The sequence below is a fragment of the Thamnophis elegans genome, chromosome Z, assembly GCF_009769535.1.
Source record: "Thamnophis elegans isolate rThaEle1 chromosome Z, rThaEle1.pri, whole genome shotgun sequence".
Taxonomy (NCBI): domain Eukaryota; kingdom Metazoa; phylum Chordata; class Lepidosauria; order Squamata; family Colubridae; genus Thamnophis; species Thamnophis elegans.
Genome location: NC_045558.1, coordinates 13,804,634 through 13,824,388, shown reverse-complemented (window position 1 = coordinate 13,824,388; position 19,755 = coordinate 13,804,634). Strand labels below are relative to the sequence as shown.

The 19,755-nt window shown below is 36.8% G+C and overlaps 1 protein-coding gene and 1 long non-coding RNA gene across 5 annotated transcripts in view; one reads left to right on the top strand and one right to left on the bottom strand.

The window, feature by feature from the left end:
* Positions 1-19,755, top strand: part of DIP2C (disco interacting protein 2 homolog C) — a 369,519-nt gene that overhangs the window by 179,095 nt on the left and 170,669 nt on the right. For 2 of the 3 annotated variants that reach the window (XM_032234885.1, XM_032234888.1), the window contains exons 2-4: positions 4,761-4,832; positions 10,094-10,267; positions 17,156-17,266. In XM_032234885.1, the coding sequence (XP_032090776.1) occupies positions 4,761-4,832; positions 10,094-10,267; positions 17,156-17,266 (357 nt within the window). The remainder of the gene's footprint in view (positions 1-4,760; positions 4,833-10,093; positions 10,268-17,155; positions 17,267-19,755) is intronic. The other variant, XM_032234886.1, reaches the window with a different exon arrangement.
* LOC116520621 lies at positions 2,639-9,243 on the bottom strand. 2 transcript variants are annotated; one of them, XR_004256811.1, is made up of 5 exons: positions 9,026-9,243; positions 8,201-8,655; positions 4,690-4,779; positions 3,923-4,064; positions 2,639-2,845 (listed from the first exon to the last, which is right to left on the bottom strand). It is a non-coding gene; the product is annotated as an uncharacterized LOC116520621 (long non-coding RNA). The 2 variants fall into 2 exon arrangements; XR_004256812.1 differs by lacking the exon at positions 8,201-8,655 and having other exon boundaries at positions 9,026-9,233.

Sequence of the window (19,755 nt, the reverse complement as noted above, 5' to 3'; positions counted from 1 at the left end):
CCTTTTTGGTACATTTCATTAATGGGAAAGAAAGAGGGGATTAAAATTAAAAATACTGGCCTTTTTGAAAATTTTGACATGAATTGTTTATTCTAAATTTCAGAATCTTTCATTTATCTATTAGAAAGGGAAAAAAGGAAAGAAAAAGGACACACACAGACACATATACACAAAGAAAAGAAACAGCCCCTAGATAAATAAGAGAAAAATGTTTTGAGCTATAGTAAATTCTTTTGCAAAGAAGGTGACAACCAGTTTGGCCTAGTACTGAAGGCACCAAGTTGGAAGCCAGGAGATTGAGTTGTAGTCCTGCCTTGGTTGGTTGGTTGATTATGAGCCAATAAAAAGGAGTTTGAAAATTCGAATGTAGGCATGAACATGGGTGGGTGACTTTGGGCCAGTCACCTTCACTCAGCTCAACTCACCAGTACCTCATAGGATGGGGAAAATAGGAGGAGGGAGGGGCATTATGGATATTCACTGCCCTGAGTTATTTATAAAAATAATAAAGGTGGGATATAAATAAATAAAAATAAAACGTGGTCCCTATTATATATTTTTACCATCCAGAGTGATGTTATTGTAGTATTCTGATTCTCCCCCCTCCATTTATTTGCCCAAAATGGGTGATATTCAGACTGTATTGAAGAAGAACTGGTCCTGAATCATCTTCCAGATTTAAGGGTGGAATACTTCATAGTTCATCCTTACATCTAATTTTATATATGTTCTGAATATTGCTATAATATTAATAGATATTAGAAGTAAATATTTGTAGATCAGGGTTGAACTCTGGAATCCTTGGTGCTCTCAAAGTTTGATTGTTTTTTGCAGACATTTCATTATCCTAGTTGGATTCCACAATAACAACCGTCTAACCATTGCTCTTGAAAACCTTCTTGATGTCAAAAGCTATTTCCTGGATAGCTTTCAGATGGTCGTTTTAGTGGTCCAAAAGCCTCTTAAAGATGTACAATCAGTCTAGTTGTTGACCTGAATGTTGGCTAGGCTGCAAAATACATCCCTTTCGATTTGGGTGTGTTTTTTCCCCCTCTCAATGCGTTTCTGCAGATTGCTTCCTTCAAGCTGTAATCCCTTGTCTCCTTGTGTATTTTTGGAAGGGCAGACGGAGAGACTCTGCATCATCAGTGAGAGAAATCAGTGAGTCATAGCACTCATTTATGAGGAACGTTGTTTCATTCGAATCTCTCTTGTCAAGATGCTGACAGTAAATTTGAGTCATTGGCAGCAAACAAGCTGTATAGCAACTTGACTATTTGGAGGATAAAAATAGATTGTGGGGGGTTGGAAACTGACTTTTGTCTGAAATCCTCAGACTTTGGGATATAAGATCCCTCCCCCCTCATCCATATTTTGGTTTCGTGATCTGCATATGCTTGAATCTTGATTAAAACCAGTTTTTATTTTCCATCTGAAGATGTTTGTGTTTAGTTAAATCCTTATGTGGAGTTATTCAACAACTCTAGGGCAGTTCCAGGGTGGTGTCTCTCAGATTTCTTATTCTTGACAACATTTTTATTTTTGAATTATTACTGGAGAGTTTTGCTTTCTTTCTGCCAAAATAAATGCTTTTTTTGGGAGGTGGGGGACGAGTTAGAATGATCTAATAGGAGACTGTACATTCTACAAAGTTGATTATTTTGTCCGTTTGGCTGAAAGGTTTTATTTTTTCTTCAAATGGTGCAAGCTCCATAAAATGCTGATAGAGAACCTTCATACTATTTGCTGCAACTTTACAGTAGTCTTCCCCACCAGCATTCTCCAGACATAGAGAATTTCAGCACTCATAACTACCAACCAACTCAACAGGAATTATGGTAGCTTGAAATTTACCTCCATATGGAGGTTGGAGAAGATCTCTTTAGGAACTGAACTGAAGCTATTCACCTTCCCTATTTCAACCTATTGTATATATTATTATTAGTATGAAATCACATAAACAGTTTGCTATGCACATTTATGCCTAGAGAATTTTGCAACAAGCAAGCGGCCCCCAGTTATCTCTGAGAATATAGTATGCTGCTCATGTGTGAGGTTTTTTTTAAATATGGTTGCCAAGAAATTGATAATATGGGTAGTCCCCACTTACAACCATTAGTTTAAGGTAGAATGTCACTGAAAGAAGTGACTTATGACTGTTTTTCACATATAGGACTGTTGCAGGATTCTTATGGTCACATGGCCAAATTCAGGTGCTTGACCACTGGCATATATGTGTGATGTTTGCAATGTCCTGGGGAAACTAAATTCACTTATCTGTGTTACTAATCTACTAACAACTGCAGTGATTCACTTAATAACTTTGACCAGAAAGATCATAAAATGGGGCAACTTAACAACTGTCTTGCTTACCAACAGAAATTTTAGACTCAGTTGTGGTTATAAGTCAAAGACTTATTCTCATCTGTATTCTCATCTCTGTGATTAGATTCTTCCACAGGTCCGCATCCCTAATCACTAGAAATGAACTGAAATGCCAGTCTTACAAACTTTTTAAAAGTGCATTAGCTATTTTCTCCCACTATTTTTTTCTAAACATCCTGAGCTTCAAAATATGACTTAATTTATGTAAATGTGTTTGTCTTCAAAATGTCACAGAACTTTTAGTGCAGAGTACTTATTTAGAAATTGTTATTATTTTATATGTCAGAGGAATCTATTCAGATGAATTTTCTGGAAGTTGAGTCACAGCAGATGGACTTCTTTTTCTTGTTGGTTCAAAAAGTTTCGCTGTTTTATCCAAGTAGTTTCTTTGGTCTTCTATGCAGATGCTTTGAGGCTTTTCAAGTACATATGCAAAGATTGTTGGTGAAGCTTGCTGAGTCTAGAAAGAAGATCCACAGCATATGGTTTAGAAAAAAATAATCAAAATGGCGGTCACCTTCATCTAAACTTACTAGTAACAATTTACAAATGGCTATAGCTATGTAGATATGAACATGAAAAAGGTGAAGCCCTGTTTTCTCATGTTCATACCCACATAGCTATAGTTATTTTCAAATTGAGAAACTGTTAATAACCATAATAGTGGGCCATTTCTGTGCTAGCCTATGTCTACATAAAACTATGCCATCATCTTCCTCCCTCTTGAAATTTGCTCAAGAAATTTGGAATTTAGGGAGGTCAAGGTTCCCCCCCCCCCCCCCGCCTGCCCTGATAAGCTTTTGGGAACTGAAGTAAATATCCATCCTGCCTTTTGGGATTGTTTATGCCTAGAGTTTTTCTGATGCAGTTGGGTTAATGGTCATTAACTCCTGAATTAAGATACTGGTAGACTTCAATTTTCAATGGTAATTCTGGCCTAAATTGTTTTTGCAGTCATTAAGCAGGTGACCACATGATCGGTACCAATTTTATGATATTTTTTGTGCTGGTCATTAAGAGACTGCATTTTTACCCATTGAGTGTTTTTGCTGGAAACCAGAAGTAAACACCAGAAATTGGCAAAAAACAAAAAAACAAAAAAAAACACCATTGAAAATTGTAGATACCAAACAGTGGGGTGCTGCAAACAACTATAAATGTGAGCTGTTTGCAAAGTGCCCAAAATGTGATCACATGTCTGTGTGTATGTGTGCATGTGCGTGCATGTGCATACAGTTGTTATAACTTGGAAATTAGGTCATAAGTAGCTTTTGGGAAATTCACCATACTTCAAATAGTCACTAAGGGATCAGTCATAAATAAAGTATTAAATTAACTATAAGGACTGTTGTCACTGTGGTTATGGATGTGCTGAATATCCTGCTTGGAGCAGTTGAAGCAACAGATAAATAATCAAGAAAGAAAAATAATAAAATAGTGTTTCAAAGTTTTAAAGAAGTTTGCTACTGAATGAAAATTACTGGAAGCCACAATTGGAGAGGACCACTTATATTCACTTTCATAATGAATGACTTACCTTATTGCCCCACCATTTTATAAATAAATTCGTTGTCCTCTTGAGGTTCTGGGACTGGAGCTTCCCAAATTTTCAGACAGCTCAAGATCAGCAGTTGGATAATGCCAGGAGGAGCTGCTAGTGATCAAAGCCTGCCAGAGTGCTGGAATAAAACCATATAAAGCTTTGTGATTCACTAGCAAACCAGTCAATTAATGCCCCTGTCTTTATTCTTTGCTTTTGGTGCATCTCAGGACATAGTATTTGATCTGTCAAAAAAATCATCTCAGCCATATGGCTGAAGGGATAGAAATAGTATCTTTTTATAGCCTGGTCTAGAGAAGTTCGATGCAATTGATGCTTTGCATTTTTGTCTTCAAGTAGCTCTTAAAAGCTTAGCCAAATGTTTATACAATACTATTATTTGAATGGTGTACCAACAGTTCCAAATCTTTTGTGCATCCTTCATGCTTGATTAAAGAATCCCATTAATAGTGGTGGAAAATGCTAATTGGCAATGTCCTTTGCCAGCCATTACCGGCTCAAATATCCTATATAATCCATTGTTGATTAACATAATGAAAACTGCTGTATTTTTATAAGACAGAATATTGCAATGACAATGCAGCCCTCTGAATCAATTGGTAGAAAACTACACTGGGAGTTTAGATGCCAAAAATGGGTCCAGCTTAAATGATCTTTTCCAGGCAAAATGGAAACGATATATTTTCAATCATTTATTCATTATGATCATCAAAACAAACAGTGGTGCAAAGAAAAGCATTTACCTTCTTGACTTGAGCAGATGAGTTCTTTCTTCATTAAAGCTTGTCTTGATTTTCTTTCGTTTCTTTGGCAGGTGACATCACACAGAAGGGCTATGAAAAGAAGAGATCAAAATTAATTGGGGCTTACTTGCCACAACCTCCAGGTATGTAGAAATTTAAAATCAGTGCATGGAACTGTCATGTGTATTAATCATTACAACAATCTGTTAATGTGCATCGTAGAGAGTTATCTGGAGCCACAAAAGAATCTGTCACTATTGTGTAATGTGTGTCAGTTCTTCCCACTAGTTAGTTCTTGTGGACAAATGTTTGTCTCCTTGTTTAAATATATGGCCTAAGTGTCCAACTCTTCTCATTCCCATCCCAGTTTCATAAAAATAGCACTAGTACTTAGGTGTATATGCTGCTCCATAGTGTTACAGCACTCTGAGCAGTTTACAAATGTCAGCATATTGCCCCCGATAATCTGGATCTTCATTTTGCTGACTTCAGAAGGACAGAAGACTGAATCAACCTTGAGCTGGCCAGGATCAAACTCTTGGCAGTGGGAAAAGTTAGCCTACTAAACTGCACTCTAACCACTGTGCCACCACGCAGCAATAGGAATCACATGGTAAATGGAGCTAGATGAGACTGTTGAAAAGTATTGAACTATTTTAAACTAAAATTATAGAAGTAAATAATATCTGGCCATCTTTTAATCATTTCTAATTTAAAATCAACAAGTTTTTATTAATTTATATTTCATATTTCTAAACTGCCCCTCTCCCACAAAAATATTTTCCTAAAGAAATGAATATTTCCAGAAATAGGCATTGTGAGCAGAATACATCTATAGAATGTGTCAAAAAGTTATAAAATTTGGAACTGAATAAAATCCTTAAGATACACATCATTGGAGGGAATGCTACCTCATTCATGACAAGCAACCTTCAAAATTATTGGCCATGGAAAACATCTGTCCACACTATCTCTGTCTTAAGTAGACCCAGTTTCACTTAATTAGTTTCACCTTACTCCATTATTACCTACTAAGGATTATCCATAGATTTTGGAGAAAATGAAAAAGGAAAGATAGATCATCAAATCCATTATCTGGACACTGCACTCCAAATATTGAACAGTACAAGAGAAAGTCTAGAATACCTCCACAGATGACATTTGAGCACCCTGGAGCCAAAGATAAATTTCCCATTTCCTTTCTCTGATCATGGTCTTATAGATAGGAATGAAACTCCTGTAACCAATGTCCTTTCAGTTTTAGAGACAGTACATCTCAGACCAACTGTGTTCTAATTATTGCTCCCTAATCTGTTGGATCTGCTTCTTCCAAAACTGCCCAGCTGCTTAGCATGGCTGAGGAATCTTGGAAGATGTATTTAAAATTCAACTGGAAGATGTCCAATTGGACAAGGCTATCTCAGTTATCAGTATTTGGGACAAATGACAACATTCACCTTGGCGCACTTCACTGTGGTCCACATAACAGTAGCAGAAATTAAACAGTGAGAAATAGGTGATTATTTCATTCATAATTAATGCAGTGAAATTTATTCTTTTGGCTCTGTGGTATGGATAAACCAGACAACTCTCAAAAATCAAATGTATGATTATTATTTTTTAAATAGCTGAAGGTATCTAGCCAGGCATTAGAAGGGTTTCACATCTTTGTTGCCTGCTGGCCAATTTCTTTTTATGTACTTGCAATTATAGCTTTTTAGAATCAAGGAGGTTGGCAGAGGGCCCGGTAAGAAAGTAGAGGATTTCACTGGTACCATAGCAGAGTATAAAAACTTGATGTACCACCAAACCCTTAATAGTCCACTGCAAGCAATGAGTCATGGACAGCACAAAACTCCAGCTGGTACAGTAATTGCTTGACTTCCCTGATGTTCAGCAATAGGGTGACATGATGGGTAGGAAGGTCTCCAGTTGTGCTAGTACCATTTTCTCTTACAAAGCAAATAACAATTGCAGAAACCCAATCAAAATAAGGACAATAACAGGGAATAATAGGTATATTCAAGTCCAACTCCCTTGGGCAGGCATTTAAACAAGAAGACCTTCAAGGTCCCTTCTAGCCCTATGACTTTACGATTCTATGAGTGTCTTCCTCTTCCCACTATGATTCCTGAGTCCAGTAGTCCATCCTTTCTGCCGTACATACATAACATCTGTTCAGAGTACTATTAGTTGATCAATAAGTTCTGATTAGGTTTGGTCTCTTTCCTTACCCTCTCTTTCTCCCTTAATGAGAGAAAGAAAACCCCAATAATGTAGCAAAATACTTTATACAAGCATGCATTTATATCTTAAAGAAAGTTACAATACTATAAATAGATCTCTATATGTCTTAGTATAGAACAGGACCAAGGGACAGTTAAACATAGGATTATTTTCATATGCATAGAAGCCAAGGCTAAATGGCCTATTTCTTCCTGCTTTATCCTCTTATTTTCCCACTCATGCCGGCAGGTGAATGAGTCAGACTAGCTCAGTACTGCATGACATCTGAATCCAGGATGAGGTTTTATTGCACCCCGACAAGCAGGATTATTAGCTGGTTTTAAAGGAGCTTGTTCGTTTACTTATAAATCCTGCCTTGCTTGGGCATAATATAATCTGGAATTTGAATGTCACGCTTCCGTAATCAACATGTAGCTCTGTACGGATGAGGGAAGCAAAATGTGGGTTCAAAAAGGTTGCATGGACTCACATTGTGGATTTAATTGCTACAGGAATTCTTCCATTAGTCTCAAAAGGTTTCATTAAGTTTTCCTAAACAAGGCAGTATCAGGATTTTATTTCAGTTCTTCTCCAAATATTTAAGAAGGCTTTTGAAATGTATGCATTCCCCAGAACCTGTGACACCATAGCATCTAAGTCAGTGGTTAGAAAAGGAGAGTTTTGAATCAAAATTATTCTTCTGAGAGATGCTGTATCCCTTTTTTCTTATATATATATATATAAGAAATATATATATATATATATTCAGATGATTAAGAAGGCATTTTGTGGGACTTGGTCATTGATTTTAAGTAGATGGTGCTCACCTAATTTTCAGAATTTCCTCTGTCTGGCAAAACTAGCTTTGGATTAAAATTTTTGGATTTACATTGATGTTTCAGTCCTCAAGGCCAATTAACATTTAGATTATGATTCCCCAGAAAAAAAATATGTATGTATATGTATGTGTATGTATAAAGTTATGTATATATGTATGCATATAAAACTAGAGAGCAGCAGATTGGGAAGGCTGCACTAGAGTAACTTTAAAATATGCATTTAGATTAGAAAAAATAGAACTATGCATGTTTGCTGAATAGGCATGCACAGTCCAAACAGACAAATTACCTACACATACATAAATATATGAACTGCCCTTATATTTTTCTGGCTTCAGTGTATATTATAGATAGTCTTATCTTAACAACCACAATTTGGACTGAGAACTCCATTGCTAAGCAATATGGTCAATAAGCAGAACATTGCATGATTGCACTAAACTTACGATGTCGTTTCTGTTATGGATCTCAAGCAAGACATCAACATCCACTTCCAATTTTACTCTAGTTCCTCCGTGGATTCTACTGGATGGAATTCAGTAGAAGTGCAAGTGGCCATAATGCAATCATGAAATTCTGTGACAATCATAAATTCCTGCTGGTTACAAAATGCCCAAATTTTAATCACATAACTGCAGGGGGCGCTGCCATAGCCATAAATGCAAGGACTTGTCATAAAGTTAACCTTTTCATTGCCATCATAACTTTGAGCAGCCACTTAATAGATCAGTTGTTAAGCGAGGACTACTTGTATATGCAGAGTTATAGTGGGGAAGATCTTGCCAGTATAGTCTTGTTAGTGCCATGAAGCATTTGCAGTCTGATCTCCATGTCATGTAGGGACAAATAATAAGCTTTAAAACAATTTTCACTTGTATTTTCATAGTTTCCAGGCTGCAATCTGGAAGATCACAAATGAGAGTTTACAAATTTAGCATTCTTCCAAATCAAGTATAAAAAATATGACATTTTTAGCATTATCCACGTAGAAAATTAACTTAGAGAAGACCATTCCAAATACAAAACCATTTAATTATTTGAGATCTACTTCTCTCATTTTAGAAGTGAACAGAATATACAAAGGTCATGAACAGAATATACAAAGGTCAAAATCTGCCATTCAGAGGAGTCCAGAAATCTATTGGCAATTCATTTTTTAGATAAAACAATGCAAATTTTTGTTGCATTAAGAAAAACATTTTTTTAAAGAAAAACAATTTTGTTTCCAAAAAATTCAAAATCTATTCTTAAGAAAATATCATATAATTTACCTGTCCCACTATGCAAATAAAGCAAATGTTTTTCATAATTTGTTTTGCTTTTTTGGAGGTAATTCGCATACACACACTTTTGCCAGTCTGAAGTAAAAGGATAAAAAAAATTCGACTGATCATATTTTTCCTGAGACATCAAAAAAACCGCTGATAAACTCTCCCGACATCTTTGCATTTGTACTCTTCTAGCATTTTTACTCTTTAAAAAAAAGTGTGATTGCTAGAATACTAAGTTCAGCCTCTGCTAACACATTCTGTAGAGTTTCTAAGATTCCCTGCCAAATTTATGGACTTTGTCCTGCATTAGCTATTTCTTCTAAAGCAAAGTTGGGAAAAATATGTAGGAGACGCCCCTGTGCGGTTCTCTCATTGTGTTATGCCAACAATGAGCAGCTGCTAAAGTTGCACACTACTGCTTCCTAGAGACAGGAGATTGTGTATTTGTCATAGTCTTTGTTCCTATATTTCTGTCTTCAGCACTTTCCAGACAAAATTGGTGTTTTCTTCTGATGAAACTTGCTTGCTTCTAGATTCTTCCAAAGGGGAGTTGCTTTGCCCATTTTGGGGATGATGTTGTTTTAACGTGCCATTAGTTGCACTTTGATCACTATTTGCTATGATCTATTAGAAAATGCAATGTCAAATCGTTGGGAAAGTTTGGTGTTTTACATCTTTAAACCAAAACAATCTAATTCTTCATGTAATTCTTTGGGTAAGGTGCCTTTACGTTTTGAGCAAACATACCCAAAATACTGGCTATAAACCAAAAGGCAGCTCTTGACTATTTCAACATCCAGTCTTCTGTGGCTGCTGCTTTGTTGACATTACAAACACCAATGTTGGCTTAGTGGGAAATTGATTATGTGGCTCTGTTTTACAATGTCTGTATATGTGTTTGTATGTTTGGGGGTGGGGTGGGGATGTATGTATATGTGCAGGTACACCTGCTTTGGGACTTGTGTGTGTACATACCTCAACTGCATGGGGGCTGAAACTCCATCCGTGGCTGTAACAAATGTAAAAAAACTAAACATGATTTAATTAGTTTTTTTCGAATTGTTACAGCGGCGAATGGAGCTGCCGCGGTACGGTGTAGACTGCAGCACAGTGAAGGGCCCGCAAGAAGGATGCACCGCACTAGCAACATTGGGGTCTGTGACATCCGGGAAGCAGCAGCTAGAGAGCGCACAGCACCGCACAGCACAGCAGCAAACCGTCCCCTCTTTTACTTTCGTTTTGGTGAGCACAAACAACTGTACTTTTGTTTATATATCTGTATATGTTTGACAAGAATTTTGAAAGACGTTGGTTGGATTTCATTGATAATGGTATGGGAAGGAAGTTACAGCACACAGAAAAGTGACATTTGCAATCCCAGAATTGCACACTATTTGTGTGTTGTTTCACAATGTGTACCTAATGCAGTTCCAGCTCAATTTGTGGATCTGCTAGAGTAGCAATATTCCTGAGAAAAGTTACAAACTTGTGAGAATTGGATCTTGCTCGACATTCCAAAGCCATCTCTGAAAGACAAGTGTTGACTTAGTCAAGGTCATTTCTGCCAACTCATTTGCTACTTTGGGAAAAGAGGCTTGAAAAATGTGTCTGTAGCATAAATTATTGATCCATGCATATGTGTTTTAGAGTATTGTGTGAACCAGAGAGTAGCAGTTTACTTTAAAAGTATGGTTTTATTGATATCTATGAAGGTCATTATTGCTTTTCTGCTCAGTGTTCTGAAAGCAAGTACCATATTCCATTCCAATGTGGATCTCTCTGCAGTTTTCCACAATGCACCATCTGAAGGACAATTCTGTATGGTCTTGCTTGGTAGCCCTATGACCTCTAATAAAGCATTTGTCTACTACATAGTCTTTTCTCTGGTTATATTTGAGATGGCACTGAAACATCTATTTTGAGGGTATCTGTTCCATGGATTTGATGCTGATTAATGATAGAAACAAACTAATTCATTCTTACCCTGCCTTACTCCAGCATCGGGAAATATTTGTATGATATGGCAGATGTAGCCACAAAAAGTTGATTTTTTTCCAGCCATGTTCTCTGTGGGAAATGTATGTTAACAGCCTAAATCAGAGGCCACCCTATCAGCCCAACCCCCAATCCATGGACTGGCATCAGTATGCGGCATGCCAAAAACTGGGTTGTGCAAACAAGCAAAGCCCATCCATGGGACACAGTCAACATGCAAAACTATGCCTCATCCAGTCCATGAAAAAAACCTCTCTGATTCCTGGTGCCCAAAAGCTTGGGGGCTGCTGGCCTAAATTATAATTGGTCATAGGATTAGTTCAGAATCTGTATGTAGATCTCTGAGTGAATTGTAGTCATTTATAATTTTTTCTGATCTTTAGCTATCCAATAAAAGCAATAACTATTAGATTTAGCTCAAGAACAATGTAGAACAAGCCAGCCACAGATAGGTTCTTTATTTGCCTACATACAACAGACAGAATCTTGCTAGACTAAACTATTATTAATCTCACCCTAATGGATATACCCTAGGAGAATCTAAGGAATGGCTATCCTAACTCTCTTCCTCTATCTCCTGTCCTTCTCTGGGCTCTGCTGTCTCTCCAACTCCTTCTTCACTATAGTTCATTACACTAGATCCCCTCCATAGGCACCATCTCTTATGGTAACTGGAAAAAAAACCCTAAATTATTCCAAATGAATGCTTAAATTTGGGAGGAAAATGGGAATGAATCTATATGTGAAAGGACATACATGGTTGTTGCAAACACTGAGCACACAATTCTATTTTGTTCCTTAAATTTTAGAGTATTGACATGTGTCCTAAATGACTATTTTCGTCTGATTTTAATTGGTGGACCTAAACCACCAAACAATTAAGAGCAAATGACAAAACAAAAACACCCTAAAATCAAAATAGGTTCTGTTAACTGAGGCTGTCATATGCTAAACTAGAATAGTTCATACTACCTGCTACTATTTCTTGGAAAGGCTTCAGGAATTTAGAATTCTGCATCATTGGAAAATGTCCGATTTGAGAAAGCTAGTCTAGGAATTCTGTCTGGGATCTTCTGTATTCAAACTTCTTATTTTACTAATTGGCAATCTTCCTATGACTTCCATTTTCATCCATCCCAATCAGTTCATTGGAATGGAAGTATGAATGATTTATAGCAAAAAAAAGTAGTATGTTAGTTATATCTAGTACTTGACACAATTGTCTTCAACATAAATTTATTCTCTTCAAGAATTCTAAATTGGGTTTTAGAGTACTTTAATGTGATTGGAGAGGGAATCAACAGAATATACATTTTAAATGAACTTACCAGTAGCTAGGAAAAGAATATTATTGCTCCATATTGCAGAGTTAAGTAAAGCATTCTAACAGGAAGCAGTTCATAGAAAAAGGAAAAGCAAAACACAACAACAATCAGGAGTAAGTTCAGAGGGTGGCTATCAAGAGGAGGGAAGTGTCTGGAAACAACCACTTAAAAGACCTGGGATGTTTAAGCTGTGAAGACATGATAGCAGGCAGTTTTTAGATACTTATGGGTTATTAAGTGGACAAAGGAGTGTTCTTACTCTCTGTTGTTCAAAGAGCAAAACAGAAACCAGTGGTTTGAAAATACAAGGAACTAGATTTATGTTAGGTGTTGTAAGGAAAAACAGAACTTTGAAAACCTATTAGAATTTCTCTTATTCTCATATAACAAAGAGAGTTAAAAAGCAACAATACTGAGTTTCTTCCTCACTCACTCCTGCCTTTGTGGATTAAGCTGATGTTTTTATAACAGCTGTTGCATAATTTCTTCAAGGCTATCTCTACTCTCTTTTACAATGCTATATTCTCTGTCTCTATAGAACTTCAGTCAGAGACTGGAAATGTTCAAGCAGATGCTGCAAAGAGTAAAGCGTTGAGTAGATGGTTGGTGTAGGGATTAGATGACTTCTGATTCTATAAGAATTAAGATGTTGGGAGAGATGGGTGTAAATATATATTATATAGTTGCCATTCTCCACTCGTGAATCCAATTTAATTGGTTCCAAATTTCATAAGAATCAAAATGAAGCATCTTTCCTCAAACTAAAGCACTATTGTTCCATTAAGGGAGGGGCAGTATGAAAATCCTGAAAAAAATATTATTGTCTGGGATTCTCTTATTGAAGGCAGGTTTTTGAATCTTGATTCCATTTTTCCTACGTTTGGTCCCAGGTAATAATTGTAGTTGCTGATTGTTCGTTTCCTTCATCTCAAAAGCATGAATAGTAGCAAGGGAATAAATCTTCCTTAAAACTCATTGAGTAGGAAACATTGATTGCTTATTGATTACTTCTTACCTATATGTTCAAAATTAGGGGCTAAGGCATAGCAATTTAGATTAGGAGATTCTTGGTTCGGTCTGCTTTGACAGCCATTAAGTCAGCATTCCTCATGTGAAGCTTTTCAGATATGTTGATATTCCAGAAATCAGTTAACTCCAAAATACCCAGTTGCATTAGAGGTATAAAGAAATGATAAGAATATAAGAAGAGTTGTCCTAGAATTGTTATGCTCCCTCTAAAGCTGTGATGGCGAACCTATGGCATGTGTGCCACAGGTGGCACACAGCACCCTTTTTGTGGGCCGTTACCCCAGATCAGTTCTGCTGCACATGCGTGTGCGCCTCCTGCTGGCCAGCTGATTGTCGAGTTTCTGCTGCACATGTGGGGGGGAGCAGGGGTGTGTGGGAGGGTGATACGTGCATGCAGGGGGGCAAGGTGCATGCAGGGGGCACGTGTGGAGGTGGGTCACCTATGAGTGTCTGTGCAAGTGTGTGTGGGAGGGGCACATGCACATGAGCCATACACGCATTGAGTTTTGGGGGTTCGGGTGTGCACGCCCGCATTCTCCTGCAAATGCACTTTGGCCACTCTGTCCGGAAAAGGTTAGCCATCACTGCTTTAAAGGATTCAGGATTAAATTACAGAGATTCTCATTTTATATAGCTCTTAAGTTTGGATATGGCTCACAGACACAGATCAATTAAATAAGAATCTTTATTGCAAGCAAGAATGGACCCAGGTGAATTAATTGGTTGCTTATTCCCAGCAACAGTTTTGTACACCCACTGCGATTTAAACTTCCATTTTCTTCTGGCCTTTCTCACAAATCAACGGATTTCTTCTGACAGTGGTGATTTTTTAATCTAGTAGTTCTTAAATATTTGCATAGTTCCCAATTTTAGCTTTAGATATTCCAGCATTACTATCAGCATTCTGTATCATATAATGGCCTACCATTTATGAAGCCAACTTATGGATGGGCAAGCACAATCTCTTGTCCATTGTCATTTTTAGTAACAGTCAGAGATCCAAAAGATAACCTTCATTATCAAGATTTATAGCCACTGATATCCCAATTTTATTGAATCTCTCAAATCCAAAGTAGTGATCATCGCCATGTATGATGGAAGTTTCTCTCTTTTCTCTCTTTACTTTCATCTTCTTTATAGATTAAAAAAGGCTTCAGAAGAGAATTCATTTCAAGTAATTGAATGCTGGATGTATTTCACTACCAATTAATTTATTGATTTTATATATTTATTTTCATCATGCATTTTCCAAACAAAGGACAAGTTAATTCAGCTTCAGGTTATATACTGTTACCTTCTCATTCAGAGATGTGATATAATTAACATTTTTCTAGCTGGGGTGTTCAATGTTGAGTGACTCCTAGAAAACAGATCAAGAGAGATTTCAAGAGAATATAGTACATGATTTTACAAGATATAATCCTCCATGCAAGGCTATAGCAATGAATCTATAAACTCTACAGATTGCCTTCTGCATTATTTATTTGCATAAATTTTATTCTGAAAAAAGCAATTCCATCTGACTACAGGTTCCAGCACTATATGTGCCACACAGATAGATGATATTTCTAAGATGATTTTGATAACAATATTTCACTGGATTTTTGGAGTTTAATATTTGTGAGGGTTTTCTGTCTTATGCAAAATGGTCTGCATACCAGAGTCTTAATATTTTGTGTTCTATATTTACCCTGCAAGAAAACTAGGCTGTTTTTAAAAATTGCAACTGACTGGCCCTGCTGAATAAAAGCTTGTACTGGACTTCCATTGTTTGAAGAAAACTTGGGAACCAGCCATAAAGTCATATTTATATCCCTTGTATATGGGAGAAAGGAAAAGAAGGTCCTATTTTGACCTTTAATGTAGGCAGAAAATTGAATTAGACATTTTCTATTTAAGGTTTCTTACCAGAGAAATGTGCTCATGTCATTGGAAAAAATGAATGAACCAGCAACTGACTACTGCATGAACAGGACACAAGAAGAAGATCCAATTCCAAAGAGAATAAAAACTGGGACTCACAAATTAATTAGATAATCTCAATAGCTACAGATTTATAGGATTCTAAGAATATCATAACATATAAAAAAGTTCTAACTAATAGTTCTGTTTGGTAGTATTGACACCAACACCACAGTTGGAAATAGAAACTGAAATTATACAAAGAGAAGAGATGCTGAGACTAGGATACTTCATCCAGCTCATGGATTATCCCACTTCAATTGATACTTTGCCCATTTTTGCCTTATCTGAAAAATTATAGTGTTCCAATTTTATACAACATACTGTCTCATTGGCTTATAAAACTGTATAAGGTATTGCAAGACAAATACAAATATTATAGTTAAGTATAGAAACATCCTGTAGTATACAATAATTTTTCATTGGTATCAGGTTGGAGGGTAGATAAACTATCTTTCAAATAAGCAGGGTTGTCTTTTTTGTCCCCTGTGGTTCTTATCACCATAGTATCTAATTTGTAGACCTAAAATAGAGCTGTCGCCTGCTCCAAGCTCAGCCACATGATGCTCTTTGGAAAGAGCTGCTGAACTGATTATTTCAATTAGCTCGTATTTATTTTTAACCGTTTGCCAAAGCAGTACGGAGCACATAATCCGTCACAGAGTTATTTCTTGTTTCAACTCCTAACTTGCTTGTTTTTAATGTAACATACTGAATAGTCTAAATGCTCTGTTTGGAGATACTGCCAAATGGGACATTTAAAAACTCTTACCTCCATATTCTTTCTCCTTCAGTCAAATATACTGGGATCCATCTTCCTAAGGAATCAAAAGGTAGTAGCATCTGGAGACAGCAGATGGGGTTCATTAAGCTGAAGAGCTGGGAAAACCTTGTTTTGGAAAGGCTCAGTGGGTATATTTTGATTTGATGCATAAAATCAACAAAAGTGCCTGGTGACTCTCTAGAGCTGCAAACCAGATGTAGTCCACAAGAATTCAGCACCAGTTCATTCAACATTTCATCCCCTTTTCTGCTGCAGAAATGGAAGGGCAGATTGTTTATTTTCCATTGTCCATTACTTCAATAGAGGAAGAATTGTCTTTCTCTGCTCAGGTGGACCATAGGAGCAATTGTTCACTTCCTTCTTCTGTTTAAAGAAAGAGTTTCTTCCATTCATTCTGGAGATAGCAAGGGCGAGATTTCATGATTTTCCTTTTCTATCTAGAGCTCAATCCTAACCTATGAAAGGGACAATTCAAACTTTGGTTGATGTTTCACTTCTGGAGGCATCTGAATCAGTTGCGTTTTCCTATAATGTGGACATTTATATGGTGCACTTACAGTACTTTCACTTTGCAACAGTAAAAGGGATTAGCAAACATTGCTTTATTTGACTCATAAGATATTTGATTGTATACCAATGGAACATGGGCAGAATTACTATACTTGATGCTGCTGTTTTATGATTCTAACTCTACCAAACATCTTCTTGATCAGTTTCTGATTTGTACAATTCAAGCATGACAGTATCACAAAAGTGCATTCCCCAGAGTTGTTGTTGTTCTGTTGCATTTTGCATATTTGTGCTGCAGTTATTGGCAATAATGTAGATGCTTTGTTCACACCTTTGATTTTGAACAGTGTCATAAAATCCTATGTTGTAATAATTTCTTTGCTTTGTATCAACTCTAGCATAGAGTTCTTGACAACTTAAGCAGTTCAAAGTTTTATTTGCATCCACCTTATGCCATGTTTACCATAATTCTAAAAAATAATGGACAGAATCTGATATTTTTCCTTTTGTTTTCTGCAAATGCAGGAGTGGATCAAGCACTGCCACAAGAACGCCGAACACCAGTAACTCCATCCTCCTCCTCTCGATATCATCGCCGTAGATCCTCAGGGTCACGAGATGAGCGCTATCGATCAGGTGCGTACAACAACAACAACAACAACAACAAACATTAGAAGGGACCATCTGTAGCTCAGGATTGTTCCTTGGTGGAATCCTTGGTGCTCTGGTTGTTTGCTTACAGATGTTTCATTACCCAGCTAAGCAACATCATCAGTTCAATGATTGTGGGATTTGGAAAGTGTGGAGATGATTTTATGTAGTACGGTAATGAAATGTTTGCAAGCAAACAATAAACAGAGAGAGCACCCAAGACTTCACAGAAGAAATATCTTTTGAAGAGCAGTGGAGAGATATAATCTTCTTGGACTCCATTTGACTCCAACTACGTTAATCTTTTAACCTTAGTCGGAAGATTCATGAAAAAACAGGGCATATACATTATTGATTTATGAGTTAATTGTACATTATACTTTAACTTAGGGAGAGTAAGGCAACATTCAGTCTATACTCTTTTCCATTCTCCCCTTCCCTCTAGCTATTTCTTGATGGGAAGCTTCCAATGAGAGAGTATGATTGCTCCACTATCACCCAATGAGTGTCAGAAGCCAAGAGTAGGGTTGGTCCCCAGTCTTAATGCAACACCGTGACACTATATGATTCATTCAAATCTCTTCTGGAAATATTAAATCTTCCTTGGATTTTGTAGATATCAACTCTATCTTATCAAATCTATTTTGGAGATATGACTCTTAATCAGATTTCCTAGCTTAAGAGGTCTACTTTACATAATGACAAGGGAATATGATCAAGATTGTATAAATAAAACTTTCACACTGGAAATGCCAACTTATCCTTAAAAATTGGGATAATAATTAAGATCACACTGGAATTCTTTATAATACAAAAACAGGAAAATCAAAATATAATATTTTTTTTCGATCGGTGGTATTTATACAGGTGAAAGTTTGCTTTGGGAAAAAACAAAAGGATATTGAAAAATTTATGAAAGACAAATTCAATTAAATTGGATCATTTATTAGCAGGATTAATAATATATTTAATTATTGTCTGTATGGGAAATATTTGAAATATTTACATCTTCAAGCTGGAGTATATAGTGTGTGTGTGTGTGTGTGTTTCTGGTTTCATACTGAGTTAGTATTACCCTCAACTTTGACTTATTAATAATTTTTTTTTTTTTTATAAAAATAAAGGAAGCTAAAAAGATGATAAAGAAAGCTATTTGAGAGTTAGGTAAAAACGATTCTCTATATGTAACTCAAATCATGCTATTCACGGTGGAGAGGACAAAATTAACTTCTGGCTGAAGAAAATGTCAATAGCTGCTGAAATACTAACATGGGTTTTTAAACAGCAATATTTCAATCTGCCTGATATTCCAAGTCCCACTTGTTTCTTCTGAATGCTTTCTCCCTGATGCATCAGAAAAACACCTTAAAACAATCTAATATTTGAATGTCACAGAAGCAGAAAAATAAAACCATTTAAAAATTTAAAAATTCAATTCTTACAAATTTTAACTTATGAAAGCCAAAGGGGAAACTGTTCCTGTGCTCTTATGGACAGTTAACCTGTTTTGTAAAGCACTGAGATAACATCACTTGGCTCACAGATCTGCAGTCTGGTTTATCTGAACCTAGCTATTGTATCTAGTATAGTATAACTTACGTTTTAGGGTGGGGGGAACCTGGATTATTTCCTTCCTTCCTTCCTTCCTTCCTTCCTTCCTTCCTTCCTTCCTTCCTTCCTTCCTTCCTTCCTTCCTTCCTTCCTCTTTCCCTCCCTCCCTCCCTCCCTCCCATCCAACCAACCAACCATCCATCCATCCATCCATCCATCCATCCATTTGTGTGCTTCCCATCCTCCATACAAAGTGACACTAGTTGGCTTACAATTTATACAAACAAAAGAAAAATAGTTACAATATTAAAAAATCAAAGTAAATTGACATTAAAAACTGTGCTAAAACACACAAAAGAGCCAAGAGATGGATGGAACATGGATGAGATTCTCCTTATTCACAAGCCATGTCCTGCATTAAATACCATTCTCGGGGCGCAGACTATCCAGCAACACTAGATTTTGATATGCTACCGGAAAGCTAAAAGACAGGGGGAGTTCTCACCTCCAGTAGAAGAATGTTGCACAGGGATGGGGCCATATCAGAAAATGCTGTTCCTTGATATTTCTTGCTTCAGTTCGTTAGCAGATGGGATGTTTTCTCTGGCATGGAACAAATTCATTTTGCATGACGCTTTAAATGATACTGACATTTTGAAACACTTAGGGCCGCAATGCAGGGCTTAATTGCGGCTCTAACTTATGCCCAGTCAGGTTCATTCTTAGTTTTATTCCAGTTTTGCTCCAGCTGCACTCCAGCTGCCTTTTGGTCCTATTCAAAACCCAAAGCTCCTCCATAAACTATGGAGAGTTTTCAGGACTGATAGGCCACATAAGGGCACATAGGCATAATCTTTCCAAGAGCCTTGGTCGCTTTCTGATTCCAAGCAGTGATCAAGGCCTCCCTGATAATGTGGCAAGTC